Raw genomic sequence first — 12919 nt, forward strand, 5'->3', positions numbered from 1 at the left:
TTTAGTCATCCTATAGGTAATTTCAGTTTTCGAATGAATTTTGTACTTTAGGATTTTCACTAATGAATTATCATATTTTGATGCTTCACTAGTGAATTTTTTAATTTTGGGGTTTTAGAATTTTCAAATTTTAGGCATTTGTTAATGGGTTTCATTAATGAATTTTCGCTTTTTTGAGTTTCTCTAATGAATTATCACATTTTTAGGTTTCATTAAAACCCGAAAAGTGAAAATTAATATTTGAAACTCCAAAATGCAAAAATTCATACAAAACCCTAAAACGTGAAATTCATTCATGAAACTCTAAAATACAAAAATTCATTTGCGAAACCCAAAATACGAAAACTAACAAAAGGCTAAAACGCAAAAATTCATTCTTGAAACCCCAAAATGCTATTATTCACTTTAAACGCCAATGACTTGTCTGGAGCCCACCACTTTATACTTTTAAATTTCTTTTGAGCCAGTAACGCGAAATGGCTTCTTCCTTTTTTTTTTAGAAAAAAAAAGGGGCTAATTGGCCTTTTTCCTTAAACCAAGGGCCTTTTGCAAAGGGGATTGCCAAATTATGATTTTTTTAAAAGGCTAAAAGTCACTTTTGGTCCATTTAGTTTGACACTTTAACCACTTTTGACTCTGTAATTTTAATTCCGTCAATTTTAACTTAGTAGTTTCGTATTTGTAGCAATTCAATGACAAGTTAGTATTCATATCAATTTTGTTGACGGTACAAAGGGCAATTTCGTAACCCAAAATCCTTGAGCACAAAAGCTCGTCTGAAACTCCCCTAATTTTATATTAGGGCTTGAAATTAGTCATTTGGATTTAGGATTCTTCAAAAATTGGGATTCGTGGTTGAATTTCGAGCCCTAATATGAAATGAGGAGAATTTCAAACAAGCTTTTACACTTAAGGGTTTTGGGTTGATGAAATTACCCCTTGCATCGTTAAGGAAATTGACAAGAATACTAACATGTCTTTGAATTGCTACAAATAAGAAACTACAATGACAAAATTGATGAAATTGAAACTATAGGGTTAAAAGTGATTAAAGTGCCAAACTATAGGAACCAAAAGTGGCCAAAAAGAGGATAGTCAAAAGTGTTATTTCATTTTTACGGTTTTTACTAGGGGTGGTTGCGGTTCGGTAACCGCGAATTTTTACTCAAACCGCAAACCGATCGACTATTTGCGGTTTGGTGATTTTTGAAACCGCAAACCGATCGCGTTTTGCGGTTTAAAACTGCGAGTTCTTAAGCATTTACAAAAATATAAATTCACAACCTAAATAAATAAATACACAACCTCAATTTCTCAAACATATATAAATTCACAATCTCTTCAACTTCTCAAGCATTCACAACCTAAGAAAATTAAAGTTACAATTCCAAGCATTCAAATTAAAGTTAAACTTCTCAAGCATTCCAATTCCAAATCCTTTAAAGTTATAAACCAAAAGGAAAATGCAAAGTAAAATGAATTAAAGTTACAATAAAAAAAAATCCAATTCAAAGTTAATTAAAGTTACAAACTAAAAGGAAAATGTAATACACCAATGTTACAAACTAAAGTTACAAACTCAAGTGTTGGTTGTGAGTGGATTTGAAGAACCCCGTTGTATTGTTTGAGCATCAATGTTATCTACAAATAAAACAACATAGTTTAGTACATTTTATTATAAGAAGAAGCATAAATAACATTAACATAAATAAACTAATTACTTACAAGTTGTCATATGTTCCATTTCCTTGTAAAATTCAACTTTATCATCCGTGTGACTATACTTTGCGGTTTGCGGTAACCGCAAGTTTTGAAAATCAAATCATGCAACCGCAAATGCGGTTCGGTTCTTAATACCGCAAATGTGGTTCGGTTTACTGCGATTGCGGTTTCATTGTGATAAATTGTCAGTTGGTTTTTGCAGTTTTTCGATTTTTCGGTTTAAAATGCCACCCCTAGTTTTTACCCATTGATGGCGGTGAAACAGTAAACAGTGAAAAAGAAAAGAAGTGAATTATTGGATGGGATGGTTCCGCTTTTACTGTGAGCGTGCTTGGCAAGTGTTGCCACGCAGACATAACACACTTGATTTGACTACCTAGTCGATTTAACTGACTGATATGTCGGTTGGGTTTTGGCGGAAGCTGGGAGGGGAGGTTTATGTCCAATTTCCAAAAGCAAAAGGAAATTTGGAATTGAATTTTATTTTCGTTTTAGTTTTTAGTTTTAAGAGGAGTAAAGGAAGAGACTCGACGGCGACGGAGGGTGATCTGATCAACGATGATGGCTTCTCCTTCTCCTCCTCCTCCTGCTTGCGGCGCAAGCCCTGCTGCTGCTGGTTCTCCACCTCCAGATCCAGTCCATCCTCCGTGTACCCCCAGCCCCTCCAAAAGAATGCGCTTCTTGCCTCACATTGATCCCATTGCCACTGACATAGAGACAGAAGCAGAAGCAGCCTCATCCTCCTCAACATGCTTCCACTGTAAAAAGCAAGGTCATTGGGTTAGAGATTGCCCCTTCAAGTTCAATCTCAATACACCCACCGCATCTGCAGCCCCTCAACTCTACCCCAACACCGCCATTACTCCTCCCTCTCTTCCCAACGTCTGCCATCTCCCTGAGATTGAATGCAACAACGACCACGGACCTTGCACTGCTAAGGTCTCCCGAAGCCTCAAGAACCCTGGAAGGATCTATTATGCTTGCCTTCGCCTCCTCCCCAATGTGACTCTCAACTCATTTCTTCTTCTTCTTTTTTATATTCATTACTGACCATATGATGATCATTTCTTTTTTATATTCTTCTTCTTCTTCTGTTACTTCAATTAAATTTGAAATTTTGAAAATTTAGGGCTGCCAATGTCGCTTCTTTAAATGGTATGATGAACTGAAGACGAACAAGAATGGTAGTGGAGGAGCCAGTGGACGCCCTCTCAGTCTCAGTCTCAGTCGTTCCGAATACCCCATGTGTTCTTGCGGTGCCGGACTCTGTAGGTTGATGCTGGAGACGTCTGAACCAAATGCCGGTCGATTATACTTTGTGTGCCCTATCACAAAGGTATTATTATGCATACACCATACCCTACTTACTTACCTTCCTACTACGTCGCTCATCGTATTCTTCTTTCTTTTCCATATAATATAATTTATAAGCAAGCTCTCTCTTTGTTCATCCCTTTTTGAACTCATTTGTTGTGTCTATTTTACTGCATCACATATCTCTTTATTAATCTCATGCCTGCCAGTAATGTAATGTGAAATTATTAACATGGTTTATTTAACTTCTGAGGGCTTGCGTCCGATGATGGTCGCATCTCTGTTTGGGTACATTTTCTTGGCAAACCTGTGTAAGTCGGTCTTGTTCGGTTCCAAATGCTCTTTCTCCCATGGATTAAGATAAAAGTAAGCATGGAGGTCTGAAACAAATTCATTCACCCGCGCTATGCAACCTGCTATCTGTCCTTTAGTTCCCTAGTTCTAACTCGCATAGCTTTTCAGTTTTTGAGTTTTGCATACTTCCGCTTGGTTTTTGTGTTTATCATGTATGGATGTGCATTGATTTCTGACTCTTGGACAGGGTCATGGCGCTTGCCCTTTCTTCCTATGGTATGATGGTCAAGCAAATACCGGACTCACTTCTTGTCTAGATGAAAGTGAACATGATGTATCTCTCAAGCCCTATTTGAATTGTCATGAAGTCGTTGAGACTGTAAACTATGACTTGGATGAGAACGATGAACTAAGTTTTGAGCATCCAAACAGGATGATGTTTGAGTCTGCCGAGATTGACAACCCTCAACCCAATTTAGCTGTCAATTTTGTACCTTTTGGCCCATCAGAGATTGAAGAACCTCTGTTACGGAGAGAAGAACATGATGATACTTCAAATATGAAAACCTTAACAAATTTTTCAAATCTACAAGTTGTTGTGAGGGAGCATCTCCATGACCCAGTCATGCAGGAGGAAGGTTTATTGGATCCTATAATGGAGAAAGCACCCCATGTTTCTCAGAAAACATCCATGCAGGCTGAAATTCATCATCAACAGATAGAGTTTTGGAGGCAGAGTTCTGTTGCTGGAGATACACTAACGGGAGGTATCTTCTCTATGTTTCTTTGTTGGAGTAGCTGTCCAGTATTAACATTCTCCTTCTGTGACTTTCTTTTGGTAGAAATTATCTTCCTGCTGTTGCTGCTGCATTGTCATTCTGATTTTTCTTTTTCCGGATAAGGTTGGGGGAAAGATGGTACCCAACAAATTTTAGATTTTCAGATATTCGGTTGGTTGGGCCGGCTTGCTTTCTCCCCTTCTGGATGCTTAACAGTACCTCCATCCAAGCCTAAGTTTTGTTGTAAGTATGATTGTACATACCGTTTTTCTTTTTATCTTTTCTTCTCCACTTGTCATCTTAGGTTCTGACTCCAGTTCGAATTTCTAATAGGTGTTTTCCCGTCACTTGATCCTATTTTCGTTCCTAAGGAGACATATGGATCTCATTCGGAAGGGTTGGTTGACCTTCCTCATAGTCCTTCACATTCTAATTTCCATTTATCACGACAAATGTCTAGTGAGGATGATGCTCGGCCTTTGAGTGGTGTACTTTTCGAGCTTTCAGGCATAAAAAATCTTTTGGATCCATTACAAGATAGTGTTGTAACAGGGAAAATTGTGGGGGCACTTGAGCAAGCAGCCTTGCCTATTCAGAATCTGCTGCTCACTCTTCTTGAGTCAATGAATCCACTTCAGCATGAATCCATGACATGTGCAGCGGAGTGCACCTTTGCTGCTTTGGACCATCTCTCAGTTGACTATAGACGTTTTTCTGAGCGTGTAAGGAAGTTCATTGCATGTGCATCATCACTTGCTGAAGTAGAACGGTCCATTCGTAATGACCTCTCTTCCAAAGAGCTCATCAAGGTGTACCACAATGAGGTAGATAGGTTTGATAATATTTCGCGCACCCATGGTGATACAGTGGGTGCTTTTACGACCTCTGATCATCGCCTACAGTCCCTTCATAAGGAGGCTTCCCGAGTAAAGGAAATGCTGCTTCAAATTGAGAACCAGCTGTCTCTCTGTGAGGTTGAGACATCAGAGCTAAAGACTCGAGTGGACGAGACAGCTAAGGACATGATTGAGACTGAAAAAAGGTTGCAGTCTGCAGCTCAGAAAGCTGAAGCAGCAATGGAGCTTTGTCATCAGAGGGAAGTAACTCGAAATGCATTTAAGGCAGCATTTGAAGAGGCAAGGGTTAAGCTCCGATAGTATGCAGTGATGCTTTACTGCGAGGTTGTATTTCGAGGTCATATTTTATGTATGAGCGATTCACATTTTGTAAATTATGCTGCTTGGTAAATGTCGAATAGAATCAGAAACATATTTCCTCTGTAAATTATGCTTTGCTTATCATCTTCTGTTTGTTTATTTATGTTTTTATTTTTTGTCATGGCTGTCTTGGCTTGGAGAAGGAGGATTGCGGAGACTAACTGGTAAGCTTGTTTGTAAATTGTATATATATGGCATCTCAAGTTTAATCGTATACATTACCATTGAATTCAAGGCCTTGATTGATTGTGTTGTCTGAGGTCAATAATAGATTAGATATCCACACACCATCATCCGCCCCTCCCGCCCCGTGTTTCCAGTTGATAGATAGCTCATAGCCGCCTCTTTCCGACCCCAACTTTCGTTTCGTTTGCCAATTATGTCCTGCAGATGGGATCATGTGATGCGCCATTTTTATGGGACTTGTGGACGCTCCCAACCCAGTGGCGTCGCTTAACTTGCGAGATCATCAAGAGAAACACGAAGGAGCGAGGGCAAACTCAAAGCTTGCTATTAACAAATTATTGAACCGCAATAATTTTAGGCGTTGACATTAAGAGATGAAGCTTCTATCTATGGTTCCTCCCTCCTGCATTATCAATATTATCATTATTTATTGATTAATATCATTGCCATTTTGTTTGGTGTCACATTTTCAGTCGAGGAGATTAAAGAACCTCCAATCATACTCGTACTATATAAAATGCAACAAACAATTGCAGCTTCTTCTCTTGGATTGGATCTTTTGTTTTTTGTTTGTTCAAGAAGACAAGACAAGAGCCAAGGAAAAATAAAATTAGAGAAATTTGTTGTTTTTTCATATGTAAAGAAACTGAAGCACCGCAACTGCAACAATTCTTAAATAATATTATTAGTAATCATCATCCTAATTTTAATGATATGGTAAGAGGAATGAATGAGAATCCGAAGAGCTTACATGAGCAAAATAATTATAAATAAAAAAAAGGTGAAAGGTGAAAGGGGCAGGAGAGGCGTATAGGTTACCTTTACTTATGGTTTGTATGTATTTGATTTAATAATAGTTATGTGTAGGCCTTAATTGTTCAGTAGGAGCCATGTCAACATAGCTGATAGCTGGCTGGCCGGGATAGCAACCCCACAAGACAAGCCCCAGCCCAGCTGATTCTCTCTCTCTCTCTCTCTCTCTCTCTCTCTCTCTCTCTCATATTCTTTGTTGAATGCTTTTATATGAAAAGATATATACCGACCGTATATTTGGGCAAAACTTTTAACTAACTTCTTGCTGCAGTCAAGCGCTATTGTCTTTGTGTCTTTTCTTTTCTGTGTATGCGCTGCTTGGCTTGTGGGTTGTTTTTGTTGTTGTGCCACTACCACTAGTCTACCACCACCAGCAGCAGCAGCACTGTAATTTGCAAATCTGTTTACAGCCAAGATGCCCTGTACTGCTGTAAACGACACAAACCGAATGAAATGAAAACCCCTCTCTCTCTCTCTCTCTCTCTCTCTCTCTCTCAACACTCAACTTGCAGTAGCAGACAACTATTATTCTGCTTTACAGCCCACACATAAAAGAGAGAAACTAAATTCATTTTTAAAAAATTATATAAAAATACAAATACACGCAGATTGACAGACACACATATTCTCTCTCTTTCTCTCTCTCTCTCTCTCTCTTCTGTTCGTACTTCATTTTTATTCTCTTCCTGCTTCAAAATCAACTTTGCTTGCTTGCATGGGGTTTTCTCTCTGTCTATTTCAACTATCAAAATAATATAAAGGGCTTTAATTTCTATTTAATTTCCTTGTGGGTCTACTACATATATGTTTATATTGATGAAGTTGAGTTGGGTGGTTTGGTAGAGGGGGGAAGTAGTAGTGTTGTCGGCGCAAGGTCACTTTCTGTCGGCATTGTCTGTATCCAACGATGATCAACAGACTGCATTTCCCATTAATTTAATAAAAAATACACCAGAGATAGATGCTTCTCAGCTTCGATTCTGTTTACATTTTGATTTCGACCTGCATATTCATGCCTCTTTCTTTATACTTATATCAACTGCAACTCTTGATCATAACTGGGTTTCTTTACTTTTGATGCCTGCCTGCATATCCTCCTCTTTAGTTGTCCTTACTTTTATTTGGGTTTCTTTTCCTCTCTGGCTGACTAACTTTGATTTCCTTGCTGGGGTTTTACCGCAAACAAAAGTATTCCATTTCACTTTCCATGTGGGAATGTGATGAAATTTCATTTGGGTGACAACAATTGTACTGGGAGGCTCATTCGTGTTGTCATTGGCAAATGAAGCTCGAGTTTTTAGACATCTGGCTGGGTTACTTCTCTGGGAGTGCAGGTTTGAAGTTGACTCAGATCATATTTCATTAATACCGTTTCTATCTAGATTAATCTTCATTTAAATCAGATCCTATCCTAATATGCATGTTTTTCAGTCAATCCAATACATTGTTTCCAGAGTTTGCCAAGTGTACTGCAATTCTATTGTCTTTTGAATGTTATGACCTTAGATACTATTAAATCAGTCGGCATGCTATTTTATTTAATTTCAAAGGCTTTAACTTTGATTTCAAAATTCATTGCATTTCTGCCATTTACTCATTAGTCAGGTGCTTTGCGGTTTTATTGCTTTAAACTTTCAGGTGTAATTTGCTTATTCTAAAAGACTGCTTTGTGCCTTGCTTGATTCCATTCAGAATATTTCCGAAGAAATTTTACACCCTAGGTTCTCAATCCCGGTGTTAAAACTTGCTGCCCAACTTGTTTTTTAGACACCTGATGGTGGAGCAATAAGAGGAAACAAGAAAGAAACTAGAAAAGAAATAGATATCTAATGGATATAAATGTTGCTTTCTATGCATATCTTCCCCCTAGATTATGATCTGATTTTTTGTATCCTCTGTATTCCAGGTTCAATGTATGGTAATTCGTTTTACAATAATATTACCCCGCATAGTTGAAGTGGTTCCCATACCAAATGTCAGCGTCTCTTGCAGCAATATTAGGAGGTGCTGCAGGAGCCGTGACTTTGGTGGGGATAACTATCATACTCATATGGTTCTGTCTATCTCACAATAGGAGTGTATCCAGAACTTCTGAAACAGGTTCTTCTGATCCATCTGTTCAAGGTAACCATTAAATCATGTATGTTTTCTAAAGGAAACAAACTTAGTGTAAAGAACAACCTTTTGATTATCTGTTTCGATAACTTGCAGTGGGAAGACATGCTGGGGTTGAGTTGTCAATGCGAGAAACAAGGCGTTTTCAGATGGAAGAATTGTCTCTGGCCACAAAAAATTTCAGTGATACAAACTTGATTGGGGAAGGAAAATTTGGGGAGGTATACATGGGTTTTCTTCAAGATGGGATGCTTGTTGCCATCAAAAGGCGACCTGGAACACCTAGTCAGGAATTTATCAATGAGGTAATAATCACGGTCCTACACTTACAGGTGAAAGAAAAAGTGTTAATAAAGTGTTTGAAGTGGATTTATAAGTTCTGGTGGCAAATTCTGAATAAGTTTTTGTTTTGGAACGTGTTTTGTCTTCCTTACCAACTTTTCTCTCCTGATGAATTTGATGGACTGGTTATGCTTTAGTTTATTTTCTCTCTTTGAATTCCTATTTATGTTTTTGCACTGAACATTGTCTCATGGGTTGATCTAACTAAACTGATTATTATATCAGGTACACTATCTCTCAGCTATTCAACATCGGCATATTGTTACTCTCTTGGGTTACTGCCAGGAAAATAATCTACAGTTTCTTGTGTACGAGTATATTCATAGTGGAAGTGTTTCCAGTCACCTGTATGGTAACCCTCTATCCAGTTACCATTTTTTATTTTATGAGACAAAATTATCCTGGTGATATAAATCTCTGCTTAGCATATAAATGTTTCTTTAACTTCATGTGATATGCGTGTCGATTCATTATACATGCAGTACTGTATTTCGTACGAAACCCTTCCATTATTTTGTTGTTACCTTAGAAATTTATGCAATTGCTGCATCTATAATGCTAAAATTGATCATGTGGCTATGTAATTTTTCCTTTGCAGGCACTGGTCAGCATTCACGTAAAAAGCTAGAATTCAAGAACCGACTATCAATAGCTCTAGGGGCAGCTAAAGGTGATCCTCTGCAAAATCAGTGAGCATTTGTGGCTTTCCTGGTATCAGGTTTTCATCTCTTTAGATAAAATATCCGAATATCAGTATTGGTCCCTCAAATTCTTTTGCCAGATGCTGTAAGACTTTTAATTGTTCTAAATTTCCAGCTTCTGCTGTGAGAAGTCTGGAAGCAATGCTCTCCTATTTATTAGGACTCATTGATCTTCTCTGTTTGCAGGTTTGGCTCATCTTCACTCTTTGAGTCCCCGTCTGGTGCATAAAGATTTTAAAACAGCCAATGTTCTTGTAGATGAAGATCTACTAGCTAAGGTTGCAGATGCAGGAATCCGCAATTTCCTTGGAAGAGTTGATATTGCAGGCCCATCTTCTCAAGTGACTGCTGATGAGATTTTCCTTGCTCCAGAGTATTAGTCTCTCTCTCTCTCTCTCTCTCTTTTCTTTCTTTTTCTTTTGGAGAAGGTTGAGGTGGGGTTGTGGTGAAGGGTATTGATCTTTTGGTTGTCCGTGTTTTATATAACCTTTCAAGTCCCCGTGAAGGAAAGTTATCAGTTTTAGCCAAATTTCCATTCACTTTTGCAGGGTGAGAGAGTTTAGACGATTTTCGGAGAAAAGTGACATATATAGCTTTGGTGTATTCCTTCTGGAGTTAGTAAGTGGGCGAGAAGCAGGAGAATTGGCATCTTCCGACTCAAACCAGAACCTGGTTGAATGGGTATGTGCTTGCCTACGTGAAATGCTATTTAAGTGTTGGAATGCCTAGTCACATGATCCTATGCATGCAGTTTATGTACTTATATTGGCTTCTCTTCTCTAGATCATTAGTGAAGGACCAAGTTTGGGTGCGAGTTGGTTGCTGGTATACTAGTCATATGATCCTATGCATGCAAGTTATTTACTTATTTCTGCAACTTCAAAATATCACTGTTTGTTTGTGTTTTTTTTCCTTACTTAAATAACTCGTTATCAGTAAAGTTTTGAAAAAGGCTGCATCTTTTTGGGTTTGTGAATTGTTGTTGGATGTGTGAAAATGTTAAACTAAGTCAGTTTATGTTTTTGTACTGTATGAAGGTGCAAAACATCCAAGATAATAGCAATGTTTCGTGCATCATCGATGAGAGATTGGGGAATAGCTTCACAGGTGAAGCTATGGAAGGGTTCATACACTTGATTATGCGATGTTTGGAACCTTCAAGTGAGAGGCGACCAGCCATGAGCCATGTGGTAATGGAGCTAGATCGAATACACGAGAAAGAGATTAGCTTGACAACAATCATGGGGGAAGGACCCTCCACTGTGATCCCAGGAAGTCAGTTATTTAGAGCGACAAAATAAGACATTGTGTGCAGCCAAACAGTTAAAAGAGTGATATTTGTGAAATACGTGTTTTTTTTTTCTTGAAAAGGAAAAGGGAAATTGTATTACTTTTTTTTTTTTTCCTTTCTGAAACATTAGAGAAGAAGAGATTCAGCTGTTTGATAAGTGTATAAAGAAGGGCTGGCATTATTTTTTGATTATTTTTACTTGATATAAATGGATGACATTGACAAGGGTTTTTGTATAATAAACCATTATTTGTTGTTAATATTCATTACTTTGGAATTGGATGGAGGTTGGGTTGAGGCTTTAGTTACATTTGTGTTTATTATTATTTTTTTTACCGACAGGAAAATCATATATAAGACTGAAGACTTGAAATGGGGCAGGGTTCAGTCAATTAGAATTTGGGAAACACAACCTGAAGAGCAATAGTAAAGCGCGATTCATTCTAATTTCTAATATGCTGCAATGTCTCTCTCTGAAATCATCGTCGTCAACAACCTCAATCTCACCAGCTGCTGCAGCTGCGGCTCCCGATATCCATTCTTATCCTCCCCCACCTCCCCGATCGCAAGGTACCAACTACCAACCAAGCTCTGGGCTTTGCAATTGCTTCGCTTGCTGCACTTCTCTTGATATAATTTCTTTGTATGATTGATCGGTACTTAATCAATTCAATTTGGTAATTGGTATTTAGGAGGAACCAGCTCTGAGGCCTCGCCCTCCGCCACTCTCACCAACGAGTACAGGCTCGCCGTCCAAACCCAGTCCTACAATGAGATTTGGTCTAGGATTCATGAGGTCCATGACCACCACCACCATGATGAGGTGGAGGGGGACTCGGAGGAAGAGAACCACCATGAGAGGCAGAGGCAGAGGCAGCGGCTTCTTTTGGAGCAAGTGCTTCAGCCCAACCGACAGTGCGTGGAAGAGGCGCTTCGCCAAGCCAAGCCCAACTCCCTCACCCGTCTGGTCTCTGACTACTTCGACCAGAGCGAAAACACCACCCAAGTATGCCTCATGCTCCACCGCTACGTCTATCGAGCGCGTGAGCTCTATGCGCCTCTCCATCAACTCCTCGACGTTGTACAGTCGGAGGAGGAGTGTCTGAGCCTCAACCTCAGCCAATCCCAGTGCAGTCGGGCCTCGGAAGTCTTTCTCCAATTCGACCGCCACGACAACCCCTTCCCTTCCCCTGACGACTCCGACTCCCACAATTTCGACGACATGCTCCGCTGCTTCTCCCAGCTCAAGCACCAGCTCGACGCCCGCCTCCGCTCCTCCCGCTCCAGAATCCGCTTCCTTCGCCGCGCCACTCTTGCCTCTGCCCTCTGCTTCATTGGCACTGCCCTCGGAGTCGCCATCTCTGCCGTCGCCATCACTGTCCATGCCCTCACTGCCACCCTCGTCGTTGTTGCAGGGCCGCCTTTGTGCTGCACTCCCACCGCCACTGGCAATGGCACTGGCTCTTCTTGTTGCAGTTGCAGCAGCAGCAGCATGATGACTGCCATTGAGAAGAAGGAGGTTGCTCATATGAAGCAACTTGATGCTGCCGCCATGGGTACTTGTGTCCTCAACAATGATCTTGCCACCATTGACCGCCTTGTTCGCCGTCTACACACGGCGGTGGAGGGAGACAAGCTTCTGATTCGCCTTGGATTGGAGAGGGGCTCTGTCACTGGAACTGCCACCGACAAGCATCCGATTCAGGAGGTGCTCAAACAGCTGAGCAAGAGCCACCCCAATTTCCTCCACCTCCTCAACGAACTTGAGGAGCATATATGCCTCTGCTTTAACACCGTCAACAGGGCCAGGTCGATGCTTCTCCAACACATGTCTAGTCTAGTCTACTCCTCCTCCTGAGTCCTAAGTTAACTAACCCCCATTTGCTCAGATCATATCAGTTTTCATTTCTGTTTGTACGTCAAAAATGACTTAAATTGCATCTGCCTCAAGTGTCAGCCTCTGCCTTTATTTTTTCTTTCTTCTTTTCTATGGATTCTTAAAGAGTAAAGACTATAACAATCTCTCTACGGACTACACTCTGACTCTGGAGGCTTTGCTATGTGCGTTCGGTGATGTCAATTGCAATTTCATAGACTCTGTTTAGTAAATTCATCGACTTTTTTTGTTTGTTTTTGTTTTGATAA

At 39.8% G+C, this 12919-nt stretch overlaps 3 protein-coding genes across 5 annotated transcripts; all 3 read left to right on the top strand.

Annotated features, from left to right (window-relative positions):
• Window positions 1-2268: 2268 nt before the first annotated feature.
• LOC103330425 (GRF zinc finger / Zinc knuckle protein) lies at window positions 2269-5844 on the top strand. Of its 3 annotated transcripts, XM_089049549.1 has the most exons (7): window positions 2269-2724; window positions 2852-3058; window positions 3578-4097; window positions 4233-4352; window positions 4443-5290; window positions 5470-5490; window positions 5717-5844. In XM_089049549.1, exons 1-5 carry the CDS (start codon window positions 2281-2283, stop codon window positions 5264-5266), a joined length of 2115 nt encoding a protein of 704 aa, XP_088905675.1. In that variant the 5' UTR covers window positions 2269-2280; the 3' UTR covers window positions 5267-5290; window positions 5470-5490; window positions 5717-5844. The 3 variants fall into 3 exon arrangements, with proteins under 3 accessions (XP_088905675.1, XP_088905676.1, XP_008231228.2); XM_089049550.1 differs by lacking the exon at window positions 5717-5844 and having other exon boundaries at window positions 5470-5560; XM_008233006.2 differs by lacking the exons at window positions 5470-5490; window positions 5717-5844 and having other exon boundaries at window positions 4443-5447.
• A 1096-nt stretch (window positions 5845-6940) lies between these two features.
• On the top strand, window positions 6941-11034 carry LOC103330427 (Protein kinase superfamily protein). The gene is made up of 8 exons (XM_008233007.3): window positions 6941-7659; window positions 8232-8449; window positions 8537-8745; window positions 9008-9134; window positions 9381-9452; window positions 9670-9856; window positions 10032-10164; window positions 10521-11034. The coding sequence occupies exons 2-8, from the start codon at window positions 8299-8301 to the stop codon at window positions 10782-10784; spliced, it is 1143 nt and encodes a 380-aa protein (XP_008231229.1). The 5' UTR covers window positions 6941-7659; window positions 8232-8298; the 3' UTR covers window positions 10785-11034.
• A 103-nt stretch (window positions 11035-11137) lies between these two features.
• Window positions 11138-12902, top strand: LOC103330428 (transmembrane protein, putative (DUF677)). Its single transcript, XM_008233008.3, has 2 exons — window positions 11138-11344; window positions 11467-12902. Exons 1-2 carry the CDS (start codon window positions 11230-11232, stop codon window positions 12630-12632), a joined length of 1281 nt encoding a protein of 426 aa, XP_008231230.1. The 5' UTR covers window positions 11138-11229; the 3' UTR covers window positions 12633-12902.
• The last annotated feature ends 17 nt before the right edge of the window (window positions 12903-12919 follow it).

The sequence above is a fragment of the Prunus mume genome, linkage group LG4 (assembly GCF_029339155.1).
Source record: "Prunus mume cultivar Tortuosa linkage group LG4, ASM2933915v1, whole genome shotgun sequence".
Lineage (NCBI taxonomy): Eukaryota > Viridiplantae > Streptophyta > Magnoliopsida > Rosales > Rosaceae > Prunus > Prunus mume.

What these genes read in the sequence shown, in the direction of transcription:
- LOC103330425 (XM_089049549.1), top strand. Translation starts at nt 2,281, where the DNA reads ATGATGGCTTCTCCTTCTCCTCCTCCTCCTGCTTGCGGCGCAAGCCCT. An exon ending in GCCTTCGCCTCCTCCCCAAT is followed by an intron (nt 2,725 to 2,851) that starts GTGACTCTCAAC and finishes TTGAAAATTTAG; the next exon opens with GGCTGCCAATGTCGCTTCTT. An exon ending in TGGAGATACACTAACGGGAG is followed by an intron (nt 4,098 to 4,232) that starts GTATCTTCTCTA and finishes TTTCCGGATAAG; the next exon opens with GTTGGGGGAAAGATGGTACC.
- LOC103330427 (XM_008233007.3), top strand. Translation starts at nt 8,299, where the DNA reads ATGTCAGCGTCTCTTGCAGCAATATTAGGAGGTGCTGCAGGAGCCGTG. An exon ending in AGCTCTAGGGGCAGCTAAAG is followed by an intron (nt 9,453 to 9,669) that starts GTGATCCTCTGC and finishes CTCTGTTTGCAG; the next exon opens with GTTTGGCTCATCTTCACTCT. An exon ending in GAGATTTTCCTTGCTCCAGA is followed by an intron (nt 9,857 to 10,031) that starts GTATTAGTCTCT and finishes TCACTTTTGCAG; the next exon opens with GGTGAGAGAGTTTAGACGAT.
- LOC103330428 (XM_008233008.3), top strand. Translation starts at nt 11,230, where the DNA reads ATGCTGCAATGTCTCTCTCTGAAATCATCGTCGTCAACAACCTCAATC. An exon ending in CCCACCTCCCCGATCGCAAG is followed by an intron (nt 11,345 to 11,466) that starts GTACCAACTACC and finishes ATTGGTATTTAG; the next exon opens with GAGGAACCAGCTCTGAGGCC.